General features: G+C 39.0%; 1 protein-coding gene across 1 annotated transcript; it reads left to right on the forward strand.

Moving 5' to 3' along the window:
* The first annotated feature begins 420 nt into the window (after positions 1-420).
* On the forward strand, positions 421-14,037 carry LOC131282578 (dystrophin). Its single transcript, XM_058312083.1, has 19 exons — positions 421-1,537; positions 2,892-2,982; positions 3,071-3,191; positions 3,260-3,393; positions 3,473-3,566; positions 3,629-3,709; positions 7,066-7,389; positions 8,068-8,191; positions 8,263-8,414; positions 8,648-8,907; positions 8,987-9,220; positions 9,300-9,433; positions 9,532-9,761; positions 10,614-11,123; positions 11,216-11,800; positions 11,868-11,996; positions 12,210-12,321; positions 12,392-12,679; positions 13,835-14,037. Exons 1-19 carry the CDS (start codon positions 421-423, stop codon positions 13,927-13,929), a joined length of 4,815 nt encoding a protein of 1,604 aa, XP_058168066.1. The 3' UTR covers positions 13,930-14,037.
* Positions 14,038-15,635: the final 1,598 nt, after the last annotated feature.

A 15,635-nucleotide genomic window follows, 5' to 3' on the forward strand; every position in this document is an offset into this window, starting at 1 on the left:
AGACGAACCAGGGGGTGTGTGAATTTAGTTAGTCCCGTATTCGATAACGATTAGGAGTTGACAGTGAATGTTTTACTTTATGCTGTGTGAAGGTGTGGAATGGTACATTTCAACAAGCGGTTGTGGAAAATGATATGACGGTATATTCGACGGTGAAAAACCGGTGAATACATACTAACCATTCTGGGACGACCGTAGCATTGTGACAAAAAAAAAAATCATATCTCCCTACGAATGCAAATCAAGCTTCACATAGTGGTAAGAAATTCTTATTGTAATTTAAAGTGGTTAATGTGGAGTGGATGAATGAATCAGAAGCCTCCGGTCATCATTTATCAATGTACCAGATATAAGTTGCTCGGCTGCAATCGATAGATCTTTACTACAAAGGATAGGCTTTCTTCCATAATCAACAACGCCATGGAACCACGCCAATCCGGTGCTTTAAAAGAGCAATACACACGCCCTGCTGGTGTTGAAATCGAGCCTCCTAATGCTCTTCTGTTTCGCGCAAATCATGCCAAACCACCGGAAATACCCGTCCGAGCGGGTGCAAGCAACGTAAAAGCACCGGAAGTTCCTCCAAAGAATCTTTCCAAGCGACCCACTACTATTGGAGCCTCTAGTAAGGACGAAAGTAGCATTAGTAGTCCAATGCTGGTAGGACAACATGCTGCATCTATACCATCCCGAGCACCCCCAGTGCCCCAAAAAACTGCCAATATCGCTAGCAGCGGTACTTTGCCTCAAGCTACCTTTCAGGCAAATGCTGGCACAGGAATTGGTACATCGGTTACCGGATCGGTATCGGCTGCAAACCAGGGTGCTGTCAGCGCAAAAGAAGCTTCTGCAAAGGAACCTACATTGACCACCAAATCTTCTACCAAGCCCGCAAAATTGGAAGACTACGGTTCCGAGGACGCACTCCGAGGTATTGAAAGTGGGCTGCGAAACGTTGAACGCGCAATTAAAGAGCAGATGAGTTTGCGTTCATCTGTCGAGGTTGAAGAGCAGGCAAAAATTTCGCATCCAATGAAATTCGGACGAATGGAGCTGATGAGTAAACATTCAGGTTCGTTAGGATCGGGTATGTCCCTGGACAATCCTTTCGAACAGCCAGCATCTTCCTCTGGATTAGTGCAAGGGTTTAAGTTTGATCGGTTTGATCACAGCCAAAAAGGTATCGGAATGGAACGTGGCGTTAGCATGGAGAAGCTGCGCTATGGAGAAAGCGGTGGAAATGTAGGATACTCAGATAATAACACGAATGGCATGGATCACGGGATGCATCAGAGACCGGTGGAGCATCAATTCCGCTCATTGGATCGTCATCTACCACTTGAACTACAGTATGGTAACAATCAACAACGTCAGCGATCGCAGGAAATGGAATTCATCAAACAGCAACTGCTTCCGGTGATTGCTCGTAATAAAGAATCCAATAGCCTGAACCGGCAGATGGGTCTCTCGAAGGATGATCTGCGATCTAGAAGACGGTCGTCCCACGACGAAAGCCTTTTTTCGATGAATAATACAGGTAATTATGGGTTCATATTTGGTGTTTTTTGTAACTTAAACAGAGTTCATATTATGTTTGTCTGTGTGAATATCGTTACATTTGTGAGTCCGAAATTCAGGAGTGCGTCAGTTATCCGAGATCGGATTAGCCGGCGGGGTGATTATCCGTAGACCTGAAAATAACCATTTTGATTTGTTTTAAAAAAAAAATCCAATGAGACAAACCTTTTCAGAGTAATTTTGTGTATTATCATCATTCCTTGAAAGTATTCAACATGTTAAAGAAATGATTAAATTGAATGAAACTTCACGTACTAAAGCCTGTCTCATAGTAAATTGAGCCAAAGAAAGCGCTCTACTGTGGCGCCTCTAGTGGCGCCAGCCGGAAATTAAAATTTTTAGTAGTATTAGTAACTAGTAAAGATCATTTTGTTAAAGTTTCAGATGTGTACTATTTTTTTCGCTAAATGCCGTAAATTTAAATTGAGTGGTCAGAACTAATCCCGCACAAAATACTGGAGCGCCGGTGGACAGATTGACAATGCCTGAAATCCACAAATAAAGCAAAAAAAAAAATTACAAGTATTTTTCTCTTGTACAGTTATACATAAGGTTTATTATAAAAATAGGTTTTTACTTTTTACGTGATTATAAAAATTCCGCGATCTTATAAATTCACGTACGTTAAAAAAAATTACGCGATCTTATAAATTCACGTACTTTTTTTTAGCCTATTTTTCGACCTGCCATTATTCCAAGGTTGTCTTGGAGTGGTACTGGGCCAATAAGATCACTTGGTACCAAAACCAAATTTCCCAGAGTTTCACCCCATCGAAAAAATCTTCGCAATCACACAACTTCGTCTTAGATTAAGTGGTGGAATAGTTAGAGATGTTCTTGACAAGAGGGAGTGAACGGAGACTGCGAAAACAGTGTCCCTTTCCACGATACGAGCGCTAATGCAGGAACCAAAACACAACATACGTGAATTTATAAGAACAGGGAACACGAGAATACTAAAAACCTATTTTTATACAATCGTTATGCATAGTTGTACAAATGAAAAATACTTATCATTTTTTTTTTTTTTAATGGGTTCCCGGCCTATTCAATTTACTCAATTGCCTTGGTACTCCAGTGTTTTGTGCGGGCTCAGTTCTGACAGTACGGCGCTTCGCGAAAAAATAGTACAGGTCTGAAACTTGCACAACTTGATTGTTACTATTTACTAATCTACTAAAAATTTTAATTTCCTGCTGGTGCCACTAGAGGCGTAACAGTAGCACGCTTTCTTTGGCTCGATTTACTATGAGACAGGCTTTAAGAAAAATTCCTAATGGCACAGCGATTTTTCATTCATTTATGTTTTCAAGCTCCACGAATGAAAGAACAGTGGGAGGATTCTACTCAGTCCGTTATGCAGCGCAAAAACCAACTTACCGCAATGTTGGGCGATTCACAAAGGTAACTTTGAACTGGGTCATTTGAAAAAGTGAAGAGATAACTATTTAAATCAATTTGCTTTTTTTTATTTTTATCAAATCACCTACAGATACGAGGCGAAAAGATTAGAGATCGACGCCTGGTTGAGCAGGATGGAGACAATAACGGAACGAATGGGACCAGTTGCAACGACGGCCGACGTATTGGAAATCCAACAAAAAGAGCAAAAGGTATACGCTTGAACTAGATTGCAATTCTAAACAAGGGGCATAATTATTCATGCCTTTCCACAATCTAGTCCTTTCATGCAGAGCTACATAAATTTAATCACCAAATAGAATTATTCAACCAACTGACCCAGAAACTAATATCAGTTTATCAGTGTGACGATACCTCGAGAATCAAAAGAATGACCGAGTCCATTAATTTAAGGTGTGTTGGATAACATTTTTCTGCTGTACTCTTTCTTCACAGTAGAAAAATGAAAAATAATTTTCCTAATCAATTTCAGGTACAATAATCTCAACAACTCAGTCATATCGCGAGGCAAACAGCTTCATGCAGCTATGCATTCGTTGCAAACCTTCGATCGTACATTTGAACAGGTAAGGAAAACATGCGAAAAAGCGAATGGCAAGTTTACTCATAACTATTATTTTAAAACTAGTTTCTAGGATGGTTGAGTGAAGCAGAATCTTTGTGTGAAAACACTGAATCCGAGGTTGAGAGAAACCCTCACTGTTTGAAGGTGAGTATGATATCTGATTCTAGATATGCATTTGAAAATAATAAGTACAACAATTGTTAACAAATTTGTTATTTCAACTGAAAATACTAACCATGGTTGCTGTACCTACGTTTTTCAAATATTTATTTCATAAACTAAGAATTGAGGAAGAATATTTATTGCAATAAGTTGTTTGCCTTCAAAAGGCCTTTCATTTGTGGGGTCTATAGGTAAAATTAACGAAGGCACTAAAAAGCTATTACCAAATCAACTATGTATTTCAGCCATTTGAGGTCATTATGGAACGAAAACGTCGTGATCTGTCAGTTTTCTCGACGCTGTACCATACAAAAGGTAGACAACGTTTTGAAAAACTATAATTTGTCGACTATAAAAATCGACACCATTTACGCATCAGGAGACTCTGCGCGGAAACTTAACGACGCGGCTAGCCATTTTACAACGTTTACTTCGGCACACGGGAAGAGGAGCCTTGATTATGCAAATCTGCGTCGTTGAATCATTAACAGCATCCGCTAATGCGGTAATAGCTGCCTCTTTTCGCTAAATTAGCTTTAGAAAAGCAAATTCAATGCACTTTTTCTAGCACACCATTATCTCAGACATTTGGTAGGCATATCGGAACAACCCCATGGGTATGCAATTGATCGAGCACTGGATTATTTTACAAAATATGCCCAGGATTGGAAAGAGTGCATCGAATCGGATTTCTGAAGCCACATTTGCAGAAAAGAGGCAGCTATTACCGCGTCACTTGCCGCAGTTAGGGCTTCAACGGCGCAGATTGCCAAAATCAAGGAACATCCCGCTAGGCGATTTCGAGCAAATCGTTCTAAAAAACGTTCTACGTGACACAAACATCGAGCAGCTTTGTATGGGAAGTAGGACGAAGTAGTATGACTGCTCGAAAACGTACTGCATTTATTTCACCCCCATACAAAAAAGTAGAACGTTTGTTCCGCGCGTAGGACGTTTTTAGGACGATATTTCGAGCTGCCTATCGGGATCTTCCCGTGTTTCCCGTTGTATCGCTTTTGTCGCCAAAGTGTCGCTTACCTTTTGTATGGGACAGCGTCGAGAAAACTAAGAGATCGGGGGGCAAATCGTGATACCCTCAATTATTTCAATCTGTGACCATTGTTTATAAAGCTTATTCAAGTTTACTCATAGCTGTTCAAGGTAACTACAGTAATCTTGAGCTTGTTGATGCCTGCGCTGTCTGCTTCGATCTAGTGGTGGGTAAATCAAATCCCTACTAGGCACTCGAATCCCTAAATCCGAATACAATCCATTAAGGCTGGTGTCAGTGCTTTACCGCACGATGTTTTGACAGGTGAAAATGTATGGGATTTGACAGCTGCAAGCTTCGCACGATTTAATCGCACGATAAAATCAGAATCATTTGGTTTTATCGGATGGACGCATCCGATTTTATCTGTCAATAAAGTTGGACTTCGGGGGGTCCGCGAGTTGGGGTCCGCGAGTTGGGGTCCGCGACAGCCGAGCGGTAGCGCCGGTTAGAAAATCGGCCCATGAGCGCCGCCGGGGCTCACCACCTCGACGGCGTGGGTTCGAATCCCAACCGAGACCGGACCCTCCCCTGTACGAGAGGACTGACTATCCACGTACAACAGGGAAACAAGTCTCGTAAGCCCTTAACGGGCAGGCATGACCAAGAGGTCGTTACACCAAGAAGAAGAAGAAAGTTGGACTTCTCGGAGTTGTGGCTTTCATCTAAGAAAAATAATAAAATTCATTTAATCGCCTTAGAATTTGAAAAATTATAGAAAAATTGGCGGACATGTCGTCCGACAAAACATCGTGCAGTAAAGCACTGACACCAGCCTAAACAGTCGCGAGACGATGTAAACCCATCGTTTATCCTAATCTGAATCCCTATCAAATCACATGTGTTAACTCGCTTTTTCCGTAGTAAAAACATGCCACACATTTCCGATGAAAAGTAGTTCTGTTGATCTTGAATATCAACTAACGTATGGAAACGATGTTCTTCGCATGCATTGAAAATCGGGTACAGTGATTTTTTAAGTAACACTGTCTAAAGAAGATACTCAATGGAGAGTGATATTTTTATCAAAAGTCCGGTAAAAATGTAAATCAGTTCCTGGTCTGAATCATTGTCATTCCGTGGGCTAAATGTAATGGTAGACCACCTCAAATAATCAGATAATCAACGTTGTACTATATTCTTTGTTAAAAATAGGTTCATGAATTTTTCTCGAACCTGAGCAAATCGCACGAGAACCTCAATCTATGTGCAATCCATTCCATCCAGCATTCGATTGGAGTAAATTGAAATCAATCACATTGTCTCTAGGTCGATTCGATACGTGACTTATTCGACTCACTTCGTGCCTGGGTTAAGTCGCATCCAATACAGATAGATTTGGATTCGAAAAAATAACAAAGCTAGAACCTTTTGTATAGCGGATAACAAGGTGGTCCAACGAACTTCATCTCGTCTCATAGGCTAATATTGGAATAATTAAGTATTGAAACTCAAGGGAATATGACTTATGAAGTTGGAGTTTTCATACAAACGAAGTAGAATTGCAAAGTTCGCTGACTCCATGGTCCATTGGATTAGATTTTTTTGCAATTTCATCTGGTGGAATCTTGTCCACTTTTCATAGGAAAATGTGTTCGTACAGCAAACCTCTTTTCTGCCAGTCAACAAAATACATTCAACACCTACCAGATTTTTTCTTTTAACGAGTTTTCAAAGTGCTCGGGGAAGCTGTCAAATGGGACTCAATCCTTTAGAGTCCGTCGAGGAATTGAATCCTCGGGTCTTCCGAAGCTCGATTCTGCCAACGCTATGTTAGGGAGTCCCTCAAATAGACAAATGCCCCGCTTTAAAGTCTGTTCTATTTTCAGTCCATCACATCTGGTACAATTGAAAATGTATGAATTACTCTGCACAATTGGTCAACAGACTGGTACGAGTGATAAACTGAAGAACCATTTTGACTAAAGGTTGTAGTATTGTCTCAAAAGAAGTGTTTTTTCTTAATTTGTGAGGGTTTCATTGGAAACAAACCAACTGACTTGCCAATTGTGTTATTCCGAAATCGTTTACACGATCGTTTCGTGGGTGTAGAAGGGGCGGATTCTCACATAAGAGCAAATATCATATTTCACCCACGGTATTGCGACTGTATATGAGTTGAACAGAGCAGGTTCTTGCGCAGAAGTGTGTGAAAGTGCTTGCGCAGCTTTTGATATTGAAATTTCTCATCCCGCAAGCCGCTGATAATGGTACTTCTTTATTTACTCTCCATCAAAATGTTTTAGTTCCACCGAGGTTCTTAATTTCAATTGGTTTGTTCCTACAGGATTTACAATCGGAAATCGATTCCAACCGAAAGGTATACGAGGGGTTGGACAATACTGGCCGTAAGCTGCTGCGCTCTTTGACTTCACAAGAAGATGCCGTCATGTTGCAACACAAATTAGATGAAATGAATCAACGTTGGAACCATTTGAACTCACGCAGTGCTGCAATTCGAAACCGTCTGGAGTCTAACTCAGAGCATTGGAATGCGTTGCTGCTTTCGTCGCGTGAACTTACAGAATGGGTCATACGCAAAAACACTGAGCTCACCACGATTGGATTCGGTTCCATTAACGGAGATTCTAATAGCTTGCAAAAGCAATTGGTATGTATAAGCTTAGCGATAACAGGAATTATCAAGGCGTTTCTCAATGAATGATGAATTAGTGTGGTTTATGGATTTCTCATGTTTCGGAATATTGTGAGCTTTACGCGATCTGGCTCGCGAGTTACTGGTTTGAATTGAATTGGTGATGGAAAAATACGATCGAAAAAAAATCTTCTTTTGCAACTCAACTAACTTAAAAAAAAAATTTAACAATTTAATGATGTTGGGTTGAATCGCTTTGGCTTATTCACCACATAAGGCGAATAATGGAAAATTTTCTTGAACTTTATTTATCTTCGGAAACATAACAACGCATCAAAATATTGATCATATTTTTTAGTTTAAAAACTAATGTGAATATATTTCTCTCCATGGCCACATTTCACGGTGAATTTTTCATTTACTGTGCATTTCTCTTCAGCTTCGATTAAATGGTTCTGATGTTTCTGATTTCTGTTATCTAAGGTGTTGTCCTGAAGTAGGAATCTAAAATCTGTTTAGTTTGTTTTTGATAAGTTTTAGGAAACATCACCATTTTGCTTGGGAAATATTTAACAATAATTGCCATTTCTACTACCACGTTGTATCTTATTCCTAATCGGATCGAACTCTCCCAGTTGAGGGGGATTACATCTATAGAAAAATGCAATGCAGTACAATTTACTTTATTTGCAGGACGAGCATAAAGCCTTTCGTCGTCAGTTGGACGATAAAAGATCAATCATTGAAAATAACCTTATGAACGGAAGACAATACATATCGAACGAATCACCGATCTCGGATACCAGCGATTCTGAGGGTGAATAAATACTAAAAAATGCCAGTTTTGTTTCCTATGTACTTATGGTACTTGGCGGATAAATCTTGCAGCTATTGACGAGACGATGTACATTTCGACGGAGGAACAGAACCGCATTCTTGGTCGAAGTATACGCAGGGAAGTTAACAAGCTATCCGAACAATGGACACTTTTGATCGAGCGTTGTGACAAATGGAAACATCGATTGGATGAAAATATAACGGTAAGCAATGGTTTTCGTTAACACGTTAAGCGCTATGCCCAAATTGCACTGCTTTCCTTTCTGCCAGCAATTCGTAGAAACGCCGGCCTACCTAACGGGTTCTGTCGGTCCAAGCAGACCGACGCCGGCTTACGGGGAAGAACACTGTCGGCCCCACGGGGCCGACGTAGCGCTTAACGTGTTAACGAACTCTTTTTTCTAACTGTAGCTAAAAATTGATAATTTCTATTTAGAAAATGCGCCAGTTTCAAAAAGTGCTAGAGGATTTGAGCTCGCGGGTAGCATCGGCAGAAACTATAACGCATTCATGGACTGTACCAGCTCCAGGCTCAGACACCACCGAAGAAGTGCAACACCTGCAGCGATTGAAAGATAAACTTACTACAGCCAACGCATTATTGGACGATTGTAATGAGCAACAAAACTTTTTCTCCTCTTGTCATGTGATTGTTCCCAGTCCTTACCTGGCAAAATTGGAAGATATTAATACTAGGTATTTGACTCACAGCTCATAGCTAAATTTGTTTCAAATAACGCCCACATTATTATATTTTCGAACACATTATTTGTAGGATGAAATTGCTACACATTGCGGTGGAAGAACGAAGCAAAGTTCTACAGCATAGCAGTGACAAGCAAAACAACGGAGCAGACGGAATCCTTGGAATTCATCATAGTGAGGGAGGAAAGTTTTCCAAGCCCCTCCATATCGCTGCTGTAGGCTCGACGGTTCCAAATTTGGAGAAAAGTGTCCAGATACCATGGGAACGGGCAGTAACGCCGGCAAATGTGCCTTATTATATCAAGTTAGTTGTGATAACAAGTGCCGAAAGGTATTCGAATGTAAAAACCTAACTATAATATATTTGCTCTGCATTCATATAGTCACGAACGCGAAAGTACACATTGGGATCATCCGGAGATGATAGAATTGATGAAAACACTGGCGGATCTGAATGAAGTTCGATTTTCCGCTTACCGAACTGCACTAAAATTAAGAACTGTTCAAAAACGGCTTGGTAAGTAGATAAATAGCAATAAGATGTTATTTAATGTACATATAAAATAGTTTTTAAAAAGATTCTTGCTCAAATACTAATTATGAAATTTGTTTTAGCATTTGATCGTTTGAATATGAGTGTAGCAATCGAAATATTTGACCGATATGGATTGCGCGCTCAGAACGATAAGCTGATCGACATACCTGATATGACGACGATATTGAATTCGTTATATACGACGCTTGAGCCAATGGATCGTGCAGTGATGCTTGATTTAGCCATCAATTGGATACTTAATGTGTACGATTCGCAGCGCACCGGACAAATTCGCGTTCTCAGTTTTAAGGTAAGTTCAATACAAATTGATATTACAAAATAAAGTATCTCACAAAGATATATTACATTTTCTTAAAACTAATGGGACATTCTGGGAGGGGTTGTTTTTTTATTCAGTTTCCAGCGTAATCAAACACCATTTATCAAAACGTGTCATATAAGATTCAAGCATGCACGTTAATTTATCTTACATACCTCGGTTTTGAATTTACTTTTTGTGCCGTAATCCAAGTATCGCGTGTAGCGAAAAGGGAAACCACGTATATGTACTTATGTCTTATTTCCTGCACCTTTCACATCCTTCTATGGTAAAATGTGCTACTTCAAACCCGCTAAACATTTCGTTGCATTGATTTACGGATCGTACAACTTCAATGCCGGATGTTTAAGTTTTATGCCTTTTTTATAGATTTTTTATATGTAATCACTATACACAATTTGATCAGATTATTAATTTTTAAGGAATGAGTGATTTGAATTCCATATATTCTCTACACTTCATACTGAATAAATAGTAAATGACAGGTTATAATTTATTATAGACATTTTTACAACATTAGCCGAAACTGATTTTGTGTCGAAAATTGTGTCGAAAAATGAAATTGTTTGTTGCACTTTACGTTTTGACAAAATGATTATTTTTCAAGGAACACTTTAAACAAAAGTTGGATAGTCTTTTTTACATTATCATACAATTTTCTTAGCTTTGTAAGCAATATATCAACACCATAGGTTTTTATATTTACGAGATCAACTTCTTATATCAGCACCATCAATATATATAGTTGGTTAAAATATTTCTCTACATCTACACGAAGTTTTCAATAAATAATGACTGTTTGTTTTTATTTTGTAATTTCAGGTGGGATTGATCCTTTTATGTCGAGGGCATTTGGAAGAAAAATATCGTTACTTGTTCCGTTTGATAGCGGATCTGGAGAAGAAGGTAGATCAACGAAAAATGGGTCTTCTTCTACACGATTGTATTCAAGTTCCCCGTCAGCTCGGTGAGGTTGCTGCGTTCGGTGGGTCGAATATTGAACCATCGGTTCGTTCTTGTTTCGAACTGGCCGGTGGTGTTAACCAAAATGCCGAACCTCTGGAAACGGCGATAGAAGCCCAACATTTTCTAAGCTGGCTGCAGCACGAACCGCAAAGCTTAGTGTGGCTTCCTGTGCTCCACCGGTTGGTGGCTGCGGAAACGGCAAAGCATCAAGCTAAGTGTAATATCTGCAAAGAGTATCCAATCGAAGGATTCCGGTACCGATGTCTTAAGTGTTTCAATTTCGATATGTGCCAAAAGTGTTTCTTCACCGGACGCAGCACTAAGAACCATAAATTGAGTCATCCTATGCACGAATATTGTACTACGGTAATGATGTGTTTTAGCCGTATTAATTAAACGGCTTATTACTAAAGAAAATAGCAGTTATTTTGACCTTTTTTCATTTAACTTTTTCATAGGCAACCTCCACCGAAGATGTGCGTGATTTTACTAGAGCGCTAAGGAATAAGTTTAAGAGTAGAAAATATTTCAAGAAACATCCTCGAGTAGGTTACCTTCCAGTGCAGAGCGTTCTTGAAGGGGATGCACTTGAAAGCCCCATACCGAGTCCCCAACACGGTACGCACACCCTACAGAATGATATGCACTCCCGGCTGGAAATGTATGCATCACGATTGGCCCAAGTCGAGTGTGGAACAAGAACCAACTCTACTCCCGATAGTGACGATGAGCATCAGCTGATCGCACAGTACTGTCAATCATTGCCAGCCGCGGAAAATACAGCTCGAGGTGGTAACGGAGGTCCAAAGTCTCCAGTGCAAGTAATGGCTGCAATGGAGGCCGAACAGCGTGAAGAATTGGAAACGATGATTAAGGAGTTGGAAGAAGAAAACGCTAACTTACAGGCGGAATATGAAAAGTTGAAAGCAACGAAAAAGAGTACTCCCATCACGACACCGGACGAGGGGTACAAAACGCCTACCTCGGCATCGAATACTGCTTCTGCACTGTCCTCGACGGCATCAGCGGCTGGCGGTGGATCGGTAATGTATTTTAACCTTTACTTGATTGCTTGTAATGAATCTCAAACTAACATATACAAATACGCAGGACATGGTAACCGAGGCAAAGCTTTTGCGGCAGCATAAGGGTCGATTGGAAGCAAGAATGCAAATATTAGAAGATCACAATAAACAATTGGAGGCACAACTACAACGTCTTCGACAATTGTTACATGAGGTAGGAGGTTTAATGTTACATTTGAATTGTTTGAACATTAATCTTGTATTCATAAAAATCTGGGTGTATCCCGTCGAATGTCGCCGATATCCCAAACACAATTTGTTTTATTCCACTATCATTGATTGAAACTTTTACCAGAAACGCCTTGAGCTCCTTAGTGATGTGAATTGACACTGATGGAAAATTGTCCATGGCTTTCAATTTTTTCAGCCAACTCCATTGAAACCCCAAACTCTGCAAACACGATCGGTTACGGCATCACAATTAAACACGGATTCGCCGGCCAAAATGCAGCATAACGGACATTACGAGCAAAAACCTTGTAAGTAAATCGAATTAACCATAAATGTACAAGTTACATGATGGATTTCATAATTTTAATTATACGTTAGTCAACGAACCTGGACAAAAGCCAACTTCACTGTATGGTCCAGTCGGTGGCGGTAGTGTTAATGGCTTCCTGTCCATGGCGGGCGAGGATAGCAGGCAGCGTGATCAATACAACATGGACACTTATGAAAAAGCGGGAGCCGGTGTAGCTGCGGTTACCGCAGCCTTTGGAGCCAACAAATCGATTGGGTCAGTTAATCTTGGTGTAATGGCAGGACATTCTGGAGGAGACTACACAATGGATGAGCGGCCTCCTCCCCCTCCTCATTCGAGTTTACTACATATGGCCGGTGAGTATGACGTGCTGATGATTGTTCTTATTTGTTTTAATAACTTGCATCATAAAATGCAAATTAACGTCGTTGCCGCTAAATGTTGCCTCTGAGTAACCAATTTATGCCGCTAAGCTAAGCAAAGAAAACTTATTATTAACAGACTGCAAAGTGCCCTTCAAATATCGGGTGTCACACTCTAGAATACAGGTTATAGAAGCAAGTCCATTCCCTTGCCGCAGTGTTTTCAGTCTAGAATGATTCTACAACTTGAATTGATTAGAATGAAAGAATGTAAATCTGATTATCAGACCAATCTTTCTGATATAATTAAAAAAATAAAGAATCAAAGAATTCTTTACTTCAAAGCTAGATTTACATGAAGTACAAAAATACAAATGCGAAAACTTAAATCATCATTGATACGCTTCTATCCGTCATAAAGTTTTTCGGTCGGCTAGAAACGATCTACAATCGTTAGCAATGCTGGTTATTTATTAAGTTTCGGTTACAAATATTTCAAAGTTTGATCGACAAACAGAGCAGACAGAAGAGTAGATACTAATGATTTTTTCTGAAAATTGCTTAAAATGGTGCTAGCCTTTGCGGCTTTTAATACTTCATAGAAAGCAGTACGTAAAAACATCAATACGAATGTGTCGCGTCTACACTATTCGAAAAAAGAACATTGCATCGAAATTTTTACATTTTCGAACGAGTTTGCGCTTCGGAATTCATTTCGAAGATTTCATTTAACACATAAAGACATGATGAATATGCATAAATTGGTGGATAAGAGAAAACTGTCACAAAATTATGCGTTAGAGACTAAATTTAGCGGCATCGAATGTACATTATCTAATGAAGAAAGCTTTTTTAAAATCTGAAAGGGTACTAATTGAGTGATGTGTGATTTTTAACGTTTTTTTACATGTTCCTGTTGGCTTTCGTACGGCAATTCTTGTGTGCAATAACCTCCATCTCGCCTCGCTGACTTATAGGACGAATTCAGTAAATATATTCACTTATGCTATTAATTCCTCCAAACAATTGTCATGTTTTACGCTGTGTGATAGATTTCGCCCAAGAATGAGCTTTTAATGCTTGCAGAATAATTTTTAATTGTTTCTTCTTTCTGTACCATTTCCGGTTGCAATCGAATATTTCCGCTAGGCGACCTCAATAAGGCAGTAGAGGAACTGGTGCACATCATGACGGCGGAGTCGAAGGACGAATATAGTGACAGCATAAATGCAGGGCTACAGTAACAATACGCGATCATATCGACAATCGCTGGTGATGGTGCGATGTATAATCTAATTTGATTACATGATTATAGTACGAAAAGTTACTGTGCTTTAACGCTTACCACATTTTTTAGATCAAAATTTATTGTTATCCAAAGTGGTTGAAGCACGTCCTTGGCTGACTCCTGATCGAACCAAAACTGGTTTAAGTTATAATGGCAACTGAATCGTGAATTTGGATTATTTTGATCAAAAGAATGCGGTAGGCTTTAAATATCGAGTAATTATGATAAAGTCGGCACTTTATGCATATCCTTTTTTTATTTACATCTCAATTGTCCATCAGCGGTTATATAACACCACATGATATGCGAACTATTTAACCATTGTGTGGAACCCTACGTATCCTTAGAAAAAAGTACTTACATTAGACGACAATATTCATGTATTAAAAACTAAGACATATTTTAATCAGATCATTTGCAATTATGAACCTATCATTATTATAAACATTAACTATTACATCTATGAATATATCTATACACATTATACAAAAATACATATTTTGCATACCTTTATCAAACGATTATTCATATCAAGTGTGTGAGTCACGATTATGTATTGGACATTATAACACAAGTTGATAAAATTTCGTCGGTGGTCGTGTTTGAGTATGAAGCTGCATAGCGATTTGCTTGATCTGTTTATCACTAATTCAATACAAACAACTGAACTGAATGATATAAATCAGGGTAACTAAATCCAAATATAACGCACTTCTCGTCACTTCCAAATGGAATGTCAGAGGGTGTGGGCTAGCATGATAAATATCAGCACGTTGAGCAAAGTGAATTAGACCATCCAGTTTGGTCTGGGGTTGTTTACCTATCATTTAACTAGAAAAAGAGGAACCGAAATTATTGGCATTGTTGGTATATAATCCTCTGACAATCAAAAGGATCGTTGATTGTAAGCCGATTTTACCAAAATCATCAATTCAGATTTATTGCTATGATAGTTTCTCACTCACTTAGTTTGCTTTTACATTGTTTGGATCATTCACACGAATGATTCATGCTTAAACGAATAGTTTGTTTATGAACACGTCTTAATTTTAAATTAATTTAAGTTTGAATTATTTTTAATTCAAATTTCACTACTGTTATTCATCTATACTATGCCCAATTCTGCGCTATGAAATCTGTATTGCAAGCGATTGTGTGAAACAAAATGAATGGGGAAATGGTAAAACATTTGACTTTGCAGTCAAACAAGCAAAAGTATAAGATAAATAAAAAATACAGGCAATTGCATGATACATATGATCGCGAGACAATTTTACGACAAAATCAAATATGATAGTGCACTTTCGAATTGTGCAGCCAACTTCTATCATCGAAATAATACACAAATTTTTAACATTATTCGTTTACTTACTTACATAATATACATATCAGCGATACTACAAAGGCAGGTATCTATAGTGTAATGGGGGTGTTTGGAATCGTTTGTTGGAGAATGAGGAATGTTGTGGGGAAAGTACCAAGTTTTTTAAATATGTTTCAGTTTGATCGACCCAGTGAATAAAAACGAACCATCAGTGTAGTGAAAACAGAAAAAGGCACTATGATTTTTCATACACAACACATTGCATACCAAAAATAAGCATTTGAAGGAAGGCGAGCATTGCATGATTTAAATGTGTTAAATTATTTATCTGTTATTCA

The sequence above is a fragment of the Anopheles ziemanni genome, chromosome 2 (genome assembly GCF_943734765.1).
Source record: "Anopheles ziemanni chromosome 2, idAnoZiCoDA_A2_x.2, whole genome shotgun sequence".
NCBI classification, from domain to species: domain Eukaryota; kingdom Metazoa; phylum Arthropoda; class Insecta; order Diptera; family Culicidae; genus Anopheles; species Anopheles ziemanni.